Raw genomic sequence first — 18,159 nt, 5'->3', positions numbered from 1 at the left:
CACTGCAACCTCCGCCTCCTGTGTTCAAGCAATTCTCCTGCCTCAGTCTCCTGAGTAGCTGGGATTACAGGCATCCACCACCATGCCTGGATGACGTTTTTGTATTTTTGCTAGAGATGGGATTTCACCACGTTGGCCAGGCTGGTCTCAGACTCCTGACCTCAGGTGATCCGCCTGCCTTGGCCTCCCAAAGTGCTGGGATGACAGCGTGAGCCACCGGGTCTGGCCAGGGGTGGATAATTTATGTGAGTTCTGATAAGGTAAAGGGAAAGCCAACCTTCCTTTCTGAGACAGAGATTCATGAGGAACTTGTGTGTAGAATTTATAGCGGGCAGCACTGGGGCACTGAAGACTAAGCTTTCCGAGGGGGCCAGGCCTGGCCCCTGCAGAAAAGAGGGAGAGATGCTATGAGCCTGGATGCTGGGTGGGGGAAATATGGCCAAGGCAGGAGATTTTGGAGAGCAGAGGCTGATCCGTGCAAAACACTGGCTGCTGGGTGGAGAAGGACAGCAGTTAGCAGAAAACCTGAGGCCACGTGAAATTTATTGACTCATGACTGACTACTCTAGATGAAACCAGAGACCCGACTTCCTCCCACCTCTGCTTGGGTCTCACTGGGAGGCTCTTCCGGTTCCAAGATGGCCGCCCAAGCTCAGCAGCCAGGCTCCCTCCTGTCATCCGGGGGTGGGGAGGCCATCTTGGGCCATGTGACCATGCAAACCAATCACTGTGGCCAAGGGAATGGGGATGCTGATTGGCTCGGGTCGAGTCACAGGACCCCAAAGTGGAGTCTTCCTGAAACACCTTTACTTTCCAGAAATTCGGGGCTCAGCTGACACACACCCAGCCTCCAGCTCTTTCTCTCTTAGGTGATGATACCCATTGCTGTCCCCAAGCCTCCAGGGCACAGCCTTGTGTTTGTCCCGCCCTGGCTAGACAGGAAGGGCCGAGTCCAGCCTGGGGCCTGTGCTGGGCATCTGTCGACAGGGTGGGAGGAGGCCCCAAGGGAGCAAGGACAGCAGTGTGGAAGGGGGCAGGCTGCTGCCGTCAGGGACCTCGGGAACACTCATGTCCAAGACAGCACTAAGGCCTGCACCTCCTGTGGCCCAGCTGGAAGGGGCCTTAGTGCACAAGGGATTCAGGGGCCATGGAGCCCGACAGCTGGGAGATGGCATGTGGCTGCTGTCCGACCACACCATTGTCATCCTGGCTAAGCTGCAGCCTTCCGGAGGGCTTGTGGGAGCCTCTGTCAGAGCTTCCCACCTAGGCGCAGGGCACTGAGCCCATAAATCCACCAAGGCAGTGTGAGGAGAGCGGGGTAGGCCCTGAGGCCGGGCGGCCCAGGCGGCTGCTTTCCAGGATAGAATGTGCAGAATGTGGGGTGCCTGCCTGGTTGCTCCCCGGTGGCCTGCCCTGCCTCCCTTTTTGGCCTACCCAGACCTTCAGCTTTATGTAACACCCCTGGAACTGAGGGAGGAGCCCTGGAGGTAGACGGAGCCTGTGGCTCCAGCGGGTCCCTTTCTTCAACCTCAGTTTTCTCCCCAGTATATGGGGAGGAATCCTCCATCCAGAGTAACGATGTGAATGATGTTGTGGGCAGGGAGCAGCCTGGCCTCTTGTTGCAGCCAGCTGCTGCAGAGACCAACAGGTGCCCCTCAGGAACCATGACTGCTTCAACCTGGGGCGAGAGGGAGGTCCTGAGGGGAAGGGTGGAGGGGCCTGGACCATACCTGCCCAGTGCCAGGCGCTGCCTGCATGGACATAGTATTTCAGCTTCAGAGCCAACCACCACTGGCCCTGCCTACTGGGGCCCAGAAAGTAGGGTGTCCTGGGGTGGGTGCCTGAAGGAATGGGCTGTGGGGTCATGACGCAGCCGCCCCCAGGAACCAGCTGGGCCCAGAGTTCCCCCTGGATGCCCCTGGAGGGATCGTCCAGAGGGAGTTTGTTGGCAGAAACACAGCAAGCAGCCCCAAGGGAAGGTGAGCGCACCCTCCTTCCTGCATGCTCAGTGCCAGAACTGGCTGCTCAGAGGGGCTTGGATTCTGGAAAGTGGGAGATGCTGCTGGGGCAGCTGGTGATAAGACAGAGTTCTGGAGGCCTCCATGGCTGCAGGGAGGGCAGGGCTGGGACTACCCAAAGGCCTGGGCTCTGGCCTCTGGGGTAAGCCGCCCTCTTAGGCTGGGGCTTGTGGGGGCCAGTGGCTTTTCAGAGGTCCTGTCCTGCTGCGGATCCTGCTGCCTCCATGGGATGGTGGAGGCAGGCACAGCGGGAATTGGACTGACCTGCATCGCAGTCTCCCTCTGCCCATGCCCTGGGGGCATGGACACTTGTTTGGGTCTTAGTGTGCCCGTCTTTACAACAGGACCAACCATCTGAGAAGGAGCTGACTCTGATGTCCCCGAGATCCAGGACGGTGAGTGAGGCAGGGGAGCACTGAGCTTTATGACCTCAGACAGCCTCTACTTCCCCGTCTATAAAATGAGAATCCCAGACCCAAAGTGCTCAGGGCCCTTATGGCAAGGCAGGAGTTACTGAGCCTTTCCAAGGCTATGGACAGGTATTCATTGAGCACCTACTGTGGGTCAGGCACTGCTAGAGGGGCTGCTTCCTGCCCTCTCGGAGCTTCTAATCTATGTGGGAAAAGAGAGGTTAAACCAGAGAGCAAATGGCTAAACAAAGAAGTGGAGAGGCTGGAGGGCTGTCTGCGGAGGCAGCATCTGAGCACAGTGAGTGTTGAGGCGGCGGCCCACGAAGCCCTGCAGGAAGAGCCCCCAGGCCCAGGGAACAGCATGTGCCAAGGCCCCAGGAGGAAAGGAGGCTGGTGGTTCTGAAGGCCAGGTAGCTGCAGCCTGGTGATGGGGCTGAAAGTGTAACTGTGCCTGGGGCTACAGGTGGTGTTTGGTGCCCTGTCCCAGAAGTTCAAATGGTGCTCAGTGCACTTCCCTATGGGATGGGGCACTCGGGAGGCCCGCCTCCCCTGTGTGGTGGCCCAGGCTGAGCCCCCAAAGAGTCTGCTAGCAGTACCTGGTGCGTGAGCAAATGGAAGAAAAGTAAATTAGGGGCCGGACGCAGTGGCTTATGCCTGTAATCCCAGCAATTTGGGAGGCCGAGGTGGGTAGATCCCCTGAGGTCAGGAATTCCAGACCAGCCTGGCCAACATGGTGAAACCCCATCCCTACTAAGAATACAAAAATTAGCTAAGTGTGGTGGTGTGCACCTGTAATCCCAATTACTGGGGAGGCTGAGGCGGAGGGTGCAGTGAGCTGAGATCGCACCACTGCACTCCAAGCCTGGATGACAGAGCGAGACTCCATCTCAAAAAAATAAAAATAAAAAAATGAATGAGGGAATCCTAGACAGCCCCTAACTTACTGCGTGACCTTTGGAAAGTGCACTTCCCTCTCTGGGTCTCAGTTTCACTACGGCCAAAACGCCTTCTCAGTCATAATTCTCCTCTCAGGCAGCTGCGGAGCACTGGGCTTGCAGCAGGCCCTCCTGGAAGCTCATTCATCTTCCCTAGGACTGCCAGGCTGCAGCCAGCACCCTGCTCTGGGCCTAGTAAGGTGGGGTGTGCCGGGTGGGGAACCTGCCCATGGCAGAAGCACACTCCCTCCGCTCTGTCCTGGTTTGCTCTCACCGCCCACCACCGCTTGCACCTGTGAAAGCCTTTCAGCTCTGGTGTCCACTGTGCTCCAACCTTAGCCCTTGGGCTGGTACCAGGAGCCCCCATCCTGCAGGCTAGGGTGTGGGGGAGCCTTGGAAGGGCCCCCAGCCCAGTCCCTCCCTGACTCCTGCGGTGATGGACTCCCCAGACCCTGTGCTGCCCCGTTCCACGTTCTTCAGGCCTGAGACTCCAGGAGCTACCTCCCACTCAGCCACAGGCATCCCTTCCCCCAACCCAGGGAGTGGTCTCCTATGCCTCTGGAGGGGGGTGGCCTTGGGGAGAAAGGGGAGGGAGGATGGTAAAGAGGCCAAAAGCCAGCATGCGTCCAGGCTCCGCCACTCCATCAATGGGCAGTGGAGTGTGCCCAGGCCCTGGACTGTGGGGTGGGAGGGCCGGAACGGGGGGTGGGGCAGTGTGTGGCGAGAGGCCAGGCCCAGGCAGCACCGACACTCCAGTGTGGAGGCTCCCGTGGCAGCCAGCTCCCCAGCAGCATCTTCGGCTGGGTGTCCCGCAGGAGGGGTCTCTGAGGACAGACCCTAGGAAGGCCGGATCTGTAAGGGCGCAGCACGTAGGCTCTGCATGCCGAAGGCCTCTCACTGCCCCTGTCTGAGCCTCAGCTTCCTCTTTTGGAAAAAGTAGGAACAGCCTACAGCCACCAGTATGACAGCAAACAAGCTCCCATCAGGACTGGCCTCGCAGCAGGTGGCAGAGTCCAGGGGCACGCCCTGCCCCAGACCTGCGGTGACACACCTTGTCCCTGCCTCCCAGCGGACTAGCCAGGCTGGTGGGTGCAAGACAGAGGGCTTGAGGCTAGGGAACTCACCACGGCGACCCCCACAGCACAGTCTTTGGCCCTCGCAGACCCCTGCCCTGCTGGATTCACCATGCCCGGCAGGCCAATTCCAGGTGCCTGCTCCGTTCCGGAGCTGTGGGGCTCTGGGGGTGTCCTCTCTCTGACTCAGTTTCCTCAGCTGTCAAGTGGGGATTTCCTGGGGTTGTGCTGAGATGTCAGAAATGGAACAACTGGAGCAGGCAGAGGACGGAGTCCTGACCCTTCAAAGAAGGGCCTCATGAGGGCTGCCGCGGATGCTCAGTAGATGTATGCTAGGGAGCGGCTCCGCCACTGCTCCGTAGGGGATGAATGTGGGTCAGAGCTCAGATCTGCAGGGCAGAAGGCAGGGCCAGCGGCTGGGGTGCCCCTGAGGCCTCCTCCACCCGTCCTTAGCTGGGTGAGGGGCTTTGCTGCTTCCTTCAGCAGCAGCTGGAGCTGGTCGGGGCACCTCTGTGCAGCTAGAAGGGTCTGATCCCATCTCCCCCGGTGGGCACTGTGCAGTGTGGAAGCATGCACGTTGTTTAGCATCCCTGAGCCTTGGTTTCCTCAGTGTGAACTGGGACCACAACATCCAGCACAGTGTGGGAAGCAGTGGCAGAGGCCCGGGTAGCCAGCAGTGGCTCCGTGTGCAGTGGCTGCAGCATCCAAGCATGGCCCAGCTAGAGCTCATGGGAGCTCACCCTCGCCCTCACCTATGCCCCTATCTCAGCTATCCCCCACTCACCTGTGCCCCCATCTCAGCTGTCCCCCACTCACCTGTGCCCCCATCTCAGCTGTCCCCCACTCACCTGTGCCCCCATATCAGCTGTGCCCCCCCACCCGTGTTCCCAGCTCACCTGCCCCCCCACCTGGGATCAGTCTCCCATTTCTGGCTCCTCCTCCTGCCCTCTCAGCCCCTCGGTAGGTGCCCTGCATGTCTTCCTAGGTGTCTCCACATGGTGCTATATGGATATTAGAGGAGTGGGGGTCCTGATCAGTGAGCATCCCCCATCACTGGTCCCTAAATTCCCCCACTCTCTCCCAGAGGCCCTTGGGGCTCTGGTGCAAACAGCACCCCCACCCTAGTGGCCTCTGCAAGGTCCCCACTGGCACCATCTTGAGTGCCCTGCACCCCACCCTCCCCATCTCTGAGCCTGGCCATCTTCACCTGCCATCTGCCCACCCCCTGGCAGGACAACAGATGCAGAACTGCTCTCCAGGCGGTCTGCGATTCCATCACCCTTGTTCCTCAACCTTTTATCAGTCAGCCCACCTTGTGGGGGGACCCCGCTGAGGGGCTCAGGAGAGAGCACTGAGGCTGTGCCACTGCGGTGGCCAGTGTTTATTTATGCAGATAAGCACTGTGTGCCACCAGCATCAGGAACAGCCACACATCTCATGCATCTGCCACTCAGTGGCCGGGGTAAGTCCTAGCAGAGCTTCCGAGTGCAGTTATTTAGGAACCACGAGTCCCAGTAGGACGCGGCAGGTGGGGCTGGAGGCAGGACCTCAGGAGAGGACAGAGAAGGGAGGTGGGAAGCGAGTCTGATTCAGCTCACACGGTGTAGACAGGCTGGGCAGAGGCGGGGGTGGACCACACTGCAGACCGGCCGGATGTGGCTGTCCCTGGCAGTGCCCATGCTGCCTCCTTCTGCCTTCTGGGCCAGCATCACCACACGACCCGTATGGATGATGGTTACTTTGGCAGTTGGCCCCTGCTCTGGGCCACACTACTGGGGCTGGAGGCCAGGCTTTTAGCCAAGACTTGCTGGGTGACCCTTGGCCAGTGGCCCCCTCTCTGGGCCTCAGTTTCCTTCCCTCCAAAGCCAAGTGTCCTGAGTTCTGGGCCGTTGGCCCGCCCTCAGCAGTCCAGGGCGGTCTTCATGTGGCCTCCGACGCCACCTCCCAGGAGAGCACAGGCCCAGTGTGGTGGTGTGCAGGGCAGCGGGAGACTCAGCTCACGGAGCAGCTGTGCCCATAGGGACCTGAGGCTGCAGGGTCCCCGGGCTGTCCTGGGCCGTGTCCCCACGGGCAGCAGTGCTCAGGGTCTCCAGCCATCGCTGCTGCAGCTCTGCGGAGGGGGCGCTCAGGTACCAGGATTGCTTGGCCCCCTGCAGCTTCCACACGTGCCCAGAGTCCAGCCTCTCCTCAGGGTCCGGCACACTCAGTTTGCAGCCGGGGAGAGGGATGGTGCGGGGCAGCCCGCTGTCCTGCAGCAGAGGGGCAGATGGTCAGCGGTGCCTCAGCTTCCCGGCCTCGGGCTCACCTCAGTGACAGAGGCCTCTCCCAGGAAACCACTCCCAGACCCTTGCAACACAAGGCAGGTGCTGAGCCCGAGGGGCCTGGTGGCTATGCCTGCACTGCCTTTTGTCAACAGGAGGACAGTTGGTGGGGGGACCCGCTGGTTCTCCCCAAGGGAGGATATAGGGAGGGGGACGCCTTGCCCCCTCACCAGACCCCCAGACTCCATGGCCTCCTTTGGGCTGTCTGGCCCCTGGGGAGGCGAGGCAGGACAGGCCAGTCCCTGTGACAGAGCAGCAACTGGGGCTCCAAGAGGCCAGGCCAGGGCTGTGTGCATTCCTGAGTCTCACCTGACAGGTTCTGTGGCTCCTGGCCACCCTTTGTGCCACCTTTGGACCCCTCTGGGGTCCACCCAGGTGCCAGTAGGTTCTGTCTCCTGTGACTGGGGAGCAGAGGGAATCCTGTGCTGCTGGGGAAACTGAGGCCCCAGGTGACACTGCTCAAGCAGGTGGGCCCCAGCTGGTGGCACAGGCCTGCTGTTCTGGGCTGCTGGCCCAAGGGCCTGGGGGGGTGGGCACACGTACCTGGCTGCCTCCCTGCAGGTGCAGCACCTGGGGATCCGACGTGGGGATGGCGGCCCACACCTCGCTCCAGGCCTCACCGCTGTCTGACAGCCGCAGGGGGCCGCAGAGCAGGCTGGGCTGGGGGTCTGCAGCGGGTGTCTTCTGGGGATACGAAGACACAGGTTAGGGGCAGTCTCGCCTGCAGTGGCCACGCCCTGTTCTGAGGAGGCTGGGGCAGGGCCAGGGCCACTGCTTGGGAGGAGCTGGCTGTGGAGACCTGGCCAAGGCCTGCACAGAGAGACTGGGACCAGCCTCACCCGGCTTCCAAGGGTCACTAGAAGGACATAGGCGTGTGTGGTATCAGGTGGGGTTTGCAGGCTGGGCTCTCTAAGGGGAGGGTGTCCATATGCTGGGTCAGGACACGTCAAAATCACAGGAAAACCCAATAGCAAGTACCTGAGGGTGGGTCATGGGACAGGGACTTCACGCGTGTCAGTTCTACACACACCGTATACATGCGTGTGCATGCGCACACAGCACACACACACCACGCATGCCACACACACAGGCCCTCCCTCTGTCGTGTCACTGTTGGAGCTACTGTCCACCAATTGGACATGGCTTAGACACCCCCTGCCAGAGCTGGACCCCTCAGACCTGGGCCCCACTTCGAGGCCAGAGTCCACCTTACAGGACCCTGGAGGCCCGTGGCCCAAGGACCTGGCGCTCTCAGAACACACCTCGGTATTTAAATTGCAGGCATGGGGGAGCTCAGTGGGCAGAGCAAGGTCCTTCTTCACCATCAAGACCATTCAATGCTCAGTCCTAACAGACTTACATCCTTGACTTCTGAGACCGAGGACCTGGGTCAGGGCTCCAACCACAGCTGTAAGTCAGAGCAGCTGGGACCCTGAAAACACACTGGCCCCCCGATCACCTCACTGAGCCTCTAGGAGGGAGATCAACACTCGAAGCTTCCCAGGAGACCCCCACGTGCGGCCGGGTCTGCGAACCGCAGGCTGTGTCGAGTGGAGAGAGAGGGCGATGCGCTTTTCTGGAAACTCACATTTTCTTTTTCAGCTTTCCTGCAACCCCCCAGAATAGACTGTGTTCTTGAGGAAAGAAGGCAGGGAAAGCAGCAGCCACTCAGAAAGAGGAGTGGAGGAGGAACAGAGGAAGAGAAGGAGAGGAGTGTGGGGGAGAAGAAGATGGGGAGGAGGAGAGGGAGGAGGGAGAGGAGAAGGAGAAAGACAGGGAGGCAGAGGGAGAGGAAGGAGGGGGAAGAGGAGGAGCAGAAGGGGAGCGGGAGGAGGAGAAGGGGCGCCTGCCTCCAGGGCCTGCTCGCCCTCTGACAGCTGGAGGTGGGGCAGGCCGAGACAAGGGCAGTGTCTCCCCTCAGGTGGGCCTCAAGCCTGGACTTGAGGGCAGCTTCAATCCATGCCCTCCAACCAGGTGACCAGCAGTGACACTTGTTCCCATCTAACTCCTGGATGCAAATGGTTCCCAAGCCTTGGCCCTGGCTGGTCCCGAGAAGCCAGTCTGCACACACGGGATCTTCCGAGTGTGTTCCCAGCCTGGGGGCCCCATGGAGACACACCCACATCTGTCCTGGCCCCAGGGACGCCCGAAAGCAGAGTCAGCTGGAGCTGCTGGGGCACAGAAGCAGGTGTCTGGAGGCTCTGCCACACGACCAGGAGGGGAGCAGGAGCTGGGAGCACCCACCTCTGTGCTCTGCTTGGGCTCGGCCGGCGCCTCGGGGCTGGGGCTCTCGGGGGCCACTGACTGTGTCAGGAAACACTCTCTGCAGACCCGGCTCTGGCGGCTGTTCTCGGCCTTGAACTCGGAGCACTTCCCACAGATGACCTGCCAAACAGAGGGCACCTGTGACCCCAGCGCCCTGGGGCAGAGGATTATCCAGGAAGAGGCCAGAGGAGAGGTGGAGTGGGTGGGAGGAGACTTAACAGAGCGTGGGGAGGCGTAAGGGCTTCTCCTGGACGTGCAGGGTGGGGAGTCCTGTCTGAGGGCAGAGAGCAAGGCTGACCCTGCTGGGCATCTGGTATCCGCCCTCCTGTCCTGGAGGGGCCAGAGTCCAGGAGTCTGTGTGCATGGGAGGAAGAGTGGGAAGAGCCACCAAGCACACGGGAAGACATCCCATCACTGGCCATCAGGGAAATGCAAATCAAATTCACAACCAGAAACCACCTCTCACCCCTCAGCATGGCTATTTTCCAGACCAACAATGACAACAGCAACAAAAAGAAAATAGTGTTGGCACGGACGTGGAGAAATTGGAATCCTTGCGCTATTGGTGGGAAGCAAACTGGCGCAGCCTCTGTGGGAAGCAGTAGGGTGGTTCCTCAGAATGTTAAACACAGAGTTACCACATGATGCAGCAGTTCCACTCAGGGTATGTACCCAAAAGAACTGAAAGGAGGATCTGAAGGGATGTTTGTACATTCATGTTCACAGCAGCGTTATTCACAATAGCCAAAAGCTGGAAGCAGCCCGTGTCCATTGGCAGATGAAGGGATGAAGTCGTCACGGTCGGTTTGTACAGTGGCGTGTGACTCAGATGCATGGGTGGAGCATGGGAATGTAGCCAAGGAGTGCTCCTCAGTGACTTTTCCAGAGCTTTTCCTACCCTGGGAACTCCTGGCAGGCCCCTTGTCCCCCCCTCCTCTGGCCCCTCCAGCTGCATCCCATCAGTGGTCCTGTCTCTCTCTGCCTCGCTCTCCCTCCCTCTGCTGGATCCTTTTCCCAGCACACAGAGGCCCCTGCTACCTCAGGGCCACCCACACCCACTTCTGCATCTGCTTCTCCTGTCCCATCCTGCCCCGCGTACCAATATTGCAGAGGACTGGGAGATCCTTGTTCAAACCTTGGGAAATTCCAGTTTGAACCTAAACCTGCGGGCACCGGCTGCTAAGGGACCATGGCACTCAAACACTGAGCTCATATCAAAGGTCTCAGGAGCCACAGCAGCGGGGAGATTGCTCTTTTTAAGTAGATGGAAGGCACCCTGTTCTGGAGTCCTACTTTTATGAGGATTTTATTTATTTTTGGAATTTATCTTTTCTCTATCACTTGTGTGAGGAAGCAGGAATACTGGGCAAACCAAGGCAATGAAAGCTAAGCCCCAGATGGCTGACATGGAGACGCAGTGACGTCAATGACGGCACCGAGCCACCTCTGCTGTGCGGGGAAGTCCAGGTTGGCCATGAGGACGCTCACTCCAAAGATTAACAGAGGCTGCAGCTTCTGATCCTGAGTGGTCACAAAGCCTGAAGCCTGGAGCTGAGCAGGGGCCTGGGCACATATTCTGAGGATGGCTCTTAAAGCAACAGATTCCCCTCAGGTCTGATGGGGAAACCAGGTTTAAGTTAAATCTCCCAATTCTGGAGTATAAACTGGGCCCCAAACTGAGAGTTCTTTAAGAGGTACAGATCACATTTCCCACTTACCTGCCGATCCATCCTCTACCATCCATTCATCCATCCATCATCCATCCATCATCCCTTCATCCACCCATCCTTCCATCCACCCATTCATTATTCACTCATCCATTCATCCATCCATTCATCTATCCATCCTCCATCTATCCTTCATCCATCCATCCATACTTCTGTATGCCATCCAACTATTTGTCTATTCATCCATCCATTCATCAATTCTCTAATCACCCATTTATACTTTCTATATATCCACTTCCATTCATACTTCCATATGCCATTTATCTAACTACCCACCTATCCATCCATCCATCCCCTCATCCATCCATCTCCCCATCCATCCATCCATCCATCCATCCACTCATACATTCATCCATCCTTCTACCCACCTATCCATCCATCATCCATCCTTCCAAGGACTCAGCCACTTATTCCCCTCCCCCTGCTGCCTCCCGCCACGTGGCAAAGGTATGACAAGTAACACCAACTGCTTCAGGCACAAGTTGCTGGCGCCCTTTGGAAAAACACCAAAGCATTCTGTGTTGAGATCCAGCTGCTAACATAGATTCAACTTCAACCTCTTCACCTAAAGATACTTAAATCATCAGTTCCTTCCTCAGGGATACTTTTACATTCAATATTAAGCATTGACTTTTCTCCACTCTCAGGAGAAAGGGCTTTGGAGTGAGGGGAATGGAGATGGTGTGCAGCTGGGGTGCCAGTTGGAGGCATTGCCTCATCACATGGGCCCACCAGGCCTTCAGCACCACTGGAGCGCTGGGGCGACGGTCAGCAGTAGGAGCTCCCAGCACAGCCACACCCTTCGCCCATCTCCAGTACGCCTTGCAAGGAATGAGGACTATCATCTCCTTGTTCTCAAGGTCACCCAGCTAGCGGTTCTGTGGTTCCCAATCCAGCACTTTTCCAACCACAAGGAGTGTTTGTTGAACACCAGAGCTGACCAGAGAAAAGTGATCAGATTCTACTTTGGAAAGGACAGTTTTGCACTCAAGGGCATCTATATCCATGAGCCAGGATCAGGGCTGGTGTGCTGCTGGTGAGGACTCAGCTGCTCTGTCCGAGCAGGGTGGCCTCCTGTCCCTGTCCCCCTCTTCTGGGACTCACCGCCCCGCATAGCTTGCAGTGATGCCTCCTCTTCGTGATGGAGTTGAAGGTCTCACCACAGCTCTTACAGCTCTGCTTCTCCTTGTCACGTCTGGTCTTAGAGGATAGTTTTCTGGGCTCGAGCTACAAGGAGGCAAATAGATGCCATCAGCTTCCGAGTCCTGTGTGCACCCTACCCCACACGGCAGTGGAGTGGCAGCTCTCGTGACTGTAAAAGCCACACAGGCTCAAGGCAAAAAGTGGAACATGCAGAAGGGAATGAAGTGAAGAGCCAAGTTGGCCATGTCTCTCTTCCCTCCCTCACCCCCAAAGCGGCTGCCTGTGCCCATTGCACCGAGTGAAGATTGTATGTGGATCAAGATCTTCATGTTTGGAACAACCTGGCCAATGACTTTATCTGGTGCATCTGAGAAACTATTGAAAAGAGCCACAGCTGGAGGAACACAGCGCTTACTAGGGTGGGCAATGGCTTGCAGCCCTGGGGACGGGGGTACCGCTGTCCGCAACCCGAGCCATGTGGCCACATGCCTGCTCTATGCTGGGCACCCGGGGGCCACAGCCTCCAGGCACGCTGCATGGATGAATATAGGTGTGCACCCACATGCCTGAGTGTGCAGACAAGCATGGCAACATTTTAGGGGGAGGCTGGACGCAGTGGCTCACACCTGTAATCCCAGCACTTTGGGAGGCTGAGGCGGGCAGATCACTTGAGGTCAGGAGTTTGAGACCAGCCTGGCCAACATGGTGAAACCCCGTCTCTACTAAAAAAAAAAATTCAAAAATATAGCCGGGTGTGGTAGTGGTAGTGGGTGCCTGTAATCCCAGCTACTCAGGAGGTTGAGGCAGGAGAATCGCTTCAACCCAGGAGGCGGAGGTTGCAGTGATGCAGTGAGCCACGATTGTGCCATTGCACTCCAGCCTGGGCAACAGAGCGAGACTCAAAAAAAAAAAAAAAAAAAATCTGGGAGGACACGTGAGGAAGCCATGAAGAGCTGTACCTCCCTCTGTCTCCTGTTGCCTGAACTGCCTATAGAGGAGGGTGGTGTGGAGGCTGCAGCAGGTGTAGCCTGGGGCTGCTCAGCCCAACCTTGGTTTCCCTGATTATGAACCGCGCAAGGTGGAGAGACCCCAGGCTCCTGCCTCCTGTCAGCCATAAGACCCTGGATGACTCACCTCTCCTTTCTAAGCCTCAGTTTCCTCACCTGTAAAATGGGATGAGTGACTGGTCCCTGGGCCCTAAGCCTTATCACAGTACATAAAACCGCCACTTTGGCAAGTTGCTAATTACTCTTTTTTTTTTTTCAACTTGTGAATTTTTTTTTTTATACTTTTTAAGTTCTAGGGTACATGTGCACAACGTGCAGGTACAGGTTTGTTACATATGTATACATGTGCCATGTTGGTGTGCTGCACCCATTAACTCATCATTTACATTAGGTATATCTCCTAATGCTATCCCTCCCTGCTCCCCACCCCCTACAGTAGGCCCCGGTGAAGCTAATTACCCTTTCATGTTATAGCCTGCAACCCTGGAAAGGCCTCATCATTTGATGAAATAACTTCCTGGGCTTTTGAAGCTTGGTCCACACCCAGCACTTCCTCTCTGGGGAGGAGGCGCCTCCCTTGAGATACTTTGTTATGGGTGCAGAAAACACCCTAAGAAGACTTTAGGAAAAGGCAAAGATATGTCTCGAGTTCCCCAGGATGTCAGAGCTGGAGCTGCCCCTAGAAATGTTTATCTCAACCTCTCCAGTCAGGGAAACTGAAGCCCGCAGGTGTTGTTTTTCTTTCTCTCTTTTTTTTTTTTTTCTGTTTAAAAGAAAATTACCTAAAATAAGCTAACCATTAGTATAGCTGCGCAAAATAAAAACAGGTCTGGGATAGGCTTTAAAATATTACAGTAAACAGAAGTGTGTGTGTGTGGCGGGGCTGGGGGCCGAGGGGCCGTAAGAACAGCACCAGGCTGAGGTTTCTGGAGCTGGGGAGGGACGCTCATTGCAGTTATCCCCACTTGTGTGGTTCCAAAACTGCCATAGGAAAACGCTGGACAACATACGCTTAAAAAAAGAGTAAAGAAACTCTTCAGGTTCAAGCAGAAAGGGCCAGGCACAGTGGCTCGCGCACATAATTCCAGCACTTTGGGAGGCGGGAGGGTTGCTAATTCCAGCACTTTGGGATGCAGGAAGGTTGCTTGAGGCCAGAAGTTCGAGACCAATCTGGGCAACATAGTGAGACCCTGTCTTAACAAACATTCCAAAAATTAGCTGCTGTGGTGGTACGTGCCTGCAGTCCCAGATATTTGGGGGGCTTAGGTAGGAGGATCACTTGAGCCCGGGAGGTTGAGGCTACAGTGAGTTGTGATCACACCACCACACTCCAGCCTGGAGGACATGGCAAAATCCCAACTCAAAAAATAAAAAATAAAAAAAAGAAAGAAAGAAAAAGATGAACTGAACTGGTTGGGGGTGAAGAAGAAAGGGGTGGCTCAGATTGGGCATAAACATTGGAGGCTGGGATGGGCTGAACTGTGTCCCCCCAAATTCATATGTTGAAAATGTAATTCCCAGTATCTCTGAATGTGACTATATTTAGAGACAGGGTGTTTAAAGACACATTAAGTTAAAATGAGGTCTTCGGTTGGGCCCTGATTCAATCTTACTGGTGTCTTGATACGAAGAGATGAGGACACAGAGGCACAGAGAGAAGACCCAGTGTGGACACAGGGGGGAAACTGACATCTCCAAGCCAAGGAGAGGCCTCAGGAGAAACCAACCCTGCCCACACTTTGATCTCAGACTTCAGCCTCCAGGTACTATTTCGTTCCGGCAGCCAAAACAAACTGACACCAGTGCCTCCGGGCAAATTCTGGCCAGACACTTCCAGCTGTGCGGCCTGGTCTGTGGTCCCCCTTCACTGGCCCACCTGCAGGTCCCCCAAGCGCCCGGCCAATTTGGCACAGGAGCCCAAGGGCAGGGCTGGCTCCTTTGAAGGTGACAGGGACGCTCACTCGCTGTGCTGCAGCCCCCAGCACCTCTGATGAATGGGCCTTGCTCCAAAGACACGGGTGAGGCGGCCTGCGCTCCTTCTGCAGTTTTTCTCACACTCAAGACCCCAGTGGGGGCTCCAAGCACACTAGGCGGGGAATGGGCACCACTGACCTGGTGGTGAAAACCTGTTCTCCAGGTGGGCACCCAGAGAGGCTGGGAAGTGGGAGTGATTGGTGGAAGGGCGGCCCCGATGTGCACCTCAGCCCAGAACTGCCTGCTCGTGAGGACCCCAGAAGGGGGACCCGTGCCATGGCACCCAGGGGCAGCACCGCATGGCAGCTGAGAACAGCAAACCGCATGCCCATGGGGCAGGGGGCAGCAGGGGCTGGAGGAGTGAAGAACAGCCATGAAGGAGGACAGGTACCTGCAGGGCTGGGTGCACAGCAAGAGCTTGGCCTCTGAAGACCAGCGGGGACCAGGTCCCAGTGAAGGGACAGACGACAATTCTGGAAGCAGCGAGTGTGGCTCTGGGCTGGGGCGGTGCCGGGAGTCCCACTGGCTTCCTTTATCTGGCAAATCTTCTCAGCTATGGAGCTGAGCTGAGCACTCGGGGTGGGTCCTGGCCCTGCACCAGCTCCCACGGAGCTGAGGCCCACAGCCCACCGAGGCCAACCCTCCAGCTCCCATCATCAAGGTGTGGCAGAATTTGTAGGCATGACCCAGTGGCTGAGGGGCAAGAGGCCCACCTGAGTAGTCAGGGATGGTCTCTCGGCCATGCACACGCCCCTTTGTGGATGAAGTTACCACACAGGTTGACCCAAAGAAGGGAGCTCAGGTTTTCGTTGTGGATGTCAGGATATCAGAAAAGCTGGGCCCAAGTCTCTCCAGGAAGGTGGAGAACTGTGGCTTCCTCAGTATCTGACCGAGTGACTTCACCCCCAAAGTGCCCAAAACACTCCAGCGTTAACCCAGAAAGTGGTCTCCACCAAGGGTCAACGGGGCTGCCCCCTCCAGCAATTTTTCTTGAGCAAATTGAGCTGCACATCCAGGAATGGGGGGCATAGCTGAGTTACATAGAATTGGAGCCCAGTAAGTGCCCCTTATGAAAACAAGTCAGTTTCATCAGATACTAGAAATGACCCAGCAGGGGACACAGGCCTTGGGGCACACGTACTGCCTGGGGCTGTTCGGACAGGAGGGTGGCTGGGCTGAGGCCTGAGGCCGTGCCCCTCGCTGACAGCCTTGCCCTGGAGCCCCGAGGGTAGACACAGGGCACAGCCTCGTCCCAGGAGGGGCAGTGCCTGAGACGGGACAGTGCCTGAGAAGAGGCCCTGGCACTGCCCTGTCAAGGGTGCCCTCTGATGCCTCGCTGGCACCTTGGAGGGGTTCATGTGTCACCCACGGTGGGTCTGAGGCCCTAAGAGACCTTCTGGATTCTGACATTTTGTGTTTCTGTTAAGAGTAACTCGATGCTTGCCCATCAGGGAAGCCTTTGAATTCTGCAAGGCCCCTTGCAAAACTTCCTGGCTTGGGTGTAGCTTCTCTTAGGAAAGGGGCTTACAGGGACTGTACCACTGAAGAAATCGGGCTCAGGAAGTAAGTTTAAGTTTGGTATACTGTAGCAAAAATCACTGTTGTGGATAAGAGGATGAACTTGCTTTTGAGTGCTTTGTAAAATGCACACTGAGCTCACCTCCATCACACCACATTCACCCTGTGCAGCTCGACGCCGACAATGAGCTGTCCCAGCTCCCACCACGGTCTCAACTCTGCTGTTTTTGCTCACAGGAAGACACCAGTGAGGAACACACGGCCAGGTCGGGCCACATCCACTGAGGGTAGGACACCCTGGGGCCCTGGGCTGGAGCCAAGGTCGGTTGTTGTTTGGTGGTCTGTCGTGGGCCCAGGCCTGGCTTGGTGTGGGTAAGGGACAGAGACAAGAGACTGGAACTGGAATTGTGGCCCTGAGCACCTGGCTCCCTGGGCTGCTGCAGAACCTGAGGCAGCTGGGCCCTGAGCCAGGGGAAGTACAGGGAGTGGGGCCGGCGGCACTGTCCACCCAGCTGGGTGCACCCATGGAGGCATAGCGGGTCTGCTGGCCACAACCTGTCTAGCAGACGCCCGGACACTGACTGAGGCCCCGAGCCCCAGTTACCTTCTCGCCTGTGACGGAAGCAGGGGGCCAATAGGGGCGTTGCCTGTGTGGCCAGCAGCGCCTCAAAGCCCTGCTCCAAGGCCATCTCCAAGCTGTGTCTTCCCATAAGTTAAAACATTTTAAACCACGGCCTTGCGGGTTCTTCCAGCTGGAACATTCTCCTGTCCAGGCACCAACCCGGGGTTAGACTCCCCAGGAGCACACTCAGACACCCTGTGTGGATCCCCTGAGCCAGGCCTGGGCTCCTGCTGTTTCTCCAGCCCACCCAGGTCCTGCCCACCCAGGGCCTCCCTCCGCATGTGGCCTCCACCCACTTCTGCTTCCTTGCCTCCCCAAGACACTGAAGGCGCCTCTCCAGGGCCTGTGGGCTCACACACAGGACAGATGCACTCACAAAGGACAGGTGGCTCTCACTGAGTCTTGATGCCTCTGCGGCGGGACTGTGACCACCGATGCCTCCCTAAGCCTGGCCCCGGGCCCCGGGCTGGACAGGGAGGGTCATGGAGCAGAGGTCAGCCCAGTTCACTCCTTATGTGAGCTGTATGTGTGGGAGGCAGTGCTCTGTGCCAGGACATCACCACGGAAACTGTCAGGGATGCCTGCCCTGGCTGTGGGATGCCAGGCAGTGGGGCTGATCAGGCAGTGCCTCATACACACGGGTGCGGGCTGTCACGTCCCCACTGTGACCCTGTGATTGTGTGTCCACTGTGGGCAGCTCACGCTTCTGTGGCTGCACTCACACCATGAGTACACATTGCTTTTCATAACTTTCCTTAATGCTCCAGAAAAGGGACTAAAGAGCTCTGTGAGTCTGGGGCACAGCCAGCCTCACACTTACTGCCTGGCAATACAAAAAGTTGCTGATAGGCAGATTCCCGTCATAGGCCGGGCGTGGTGGCTCTCGCCTGTAATCCCAGCTGAGGTGGGTGGATCATGAGGTCAAGAGATTGAGACCATCCTGGCCAACATGGTGAAACCCCGTCTCTACTAAAAATATAAAAAATTAGCTGGGTGTGGTGGCATGCGCCTGTAGTCCCAGCTACTTGGGAGGCTGAGGCAGGAGGATTGCTTGGACCTGGGAAGTGGAGGTTGCAGTGAGCCGAGATTGTGCCACTGCACTGCAGCCTGGGTGACACAGCGACACTTTGTCTCAAAAAAAAAAAA

The 18,159-nt window shown here is 57.2% G+C and overlaps 1 protein-coding gene across 1 annotated transcript in view; it reads right to left on the bottom strand.

The window, feature by feature from the left end:
- Window positions 1–5,799: 5,799 nt before the first annotated feature.
- FGD3 (FYVE, RhoGEF and PH domain containing 3) overlaps window positions 5,800–18,159 on the bottom strand; it is a 57,224-nt gene continuing 44,864 nt past the window's right edge. The window contains exons 16-19 of the mRNA XM_011927464.1: window positions 11,854–11,976; window positions 9,002–9,142; window positions 7,301–7,441; window positions 5,800–6,685 (exon numbers count right to left, since the gene is read on the bottom strand). Of these exons, the coding sequence (XP_011782854.1) occupies window positions 6,434–6,685; window positions 7,301–7,441; window positions 9,002–9,142; window positions 11,854–11,976 (657 nt within the window). The 3' untranslated portion in view covers window positions 5,800–6,433. The remainder of the gene's footprint in view (window positions 6,686–7,300; window positions 7,442–9,001; window positions 9,143–11,853; window positions 11,977–18,159) is intronic.

This window comes from Colobus angolensis, unplaced genomic scaffold (genome assembly GCF_000951035.1).
Source record: "Colobus angolensis palliatus isolate OR3802 unplaced genomic scaffold, Cang.pa_1.0 Scaffold72, whole genome shotgun sequence".
Classification (NCBI taxonomy): Eukaryota; Metazoa; Chordata; class Mammalia; order Primates; family Cercopithecidae; genus Colobus; species Colobus angolensis.
The sequence above is the reverse complement of the archived record's forward strand: the minus strand, read 5'-3'. Positions and strand labels throughout refer to the sequence as shown.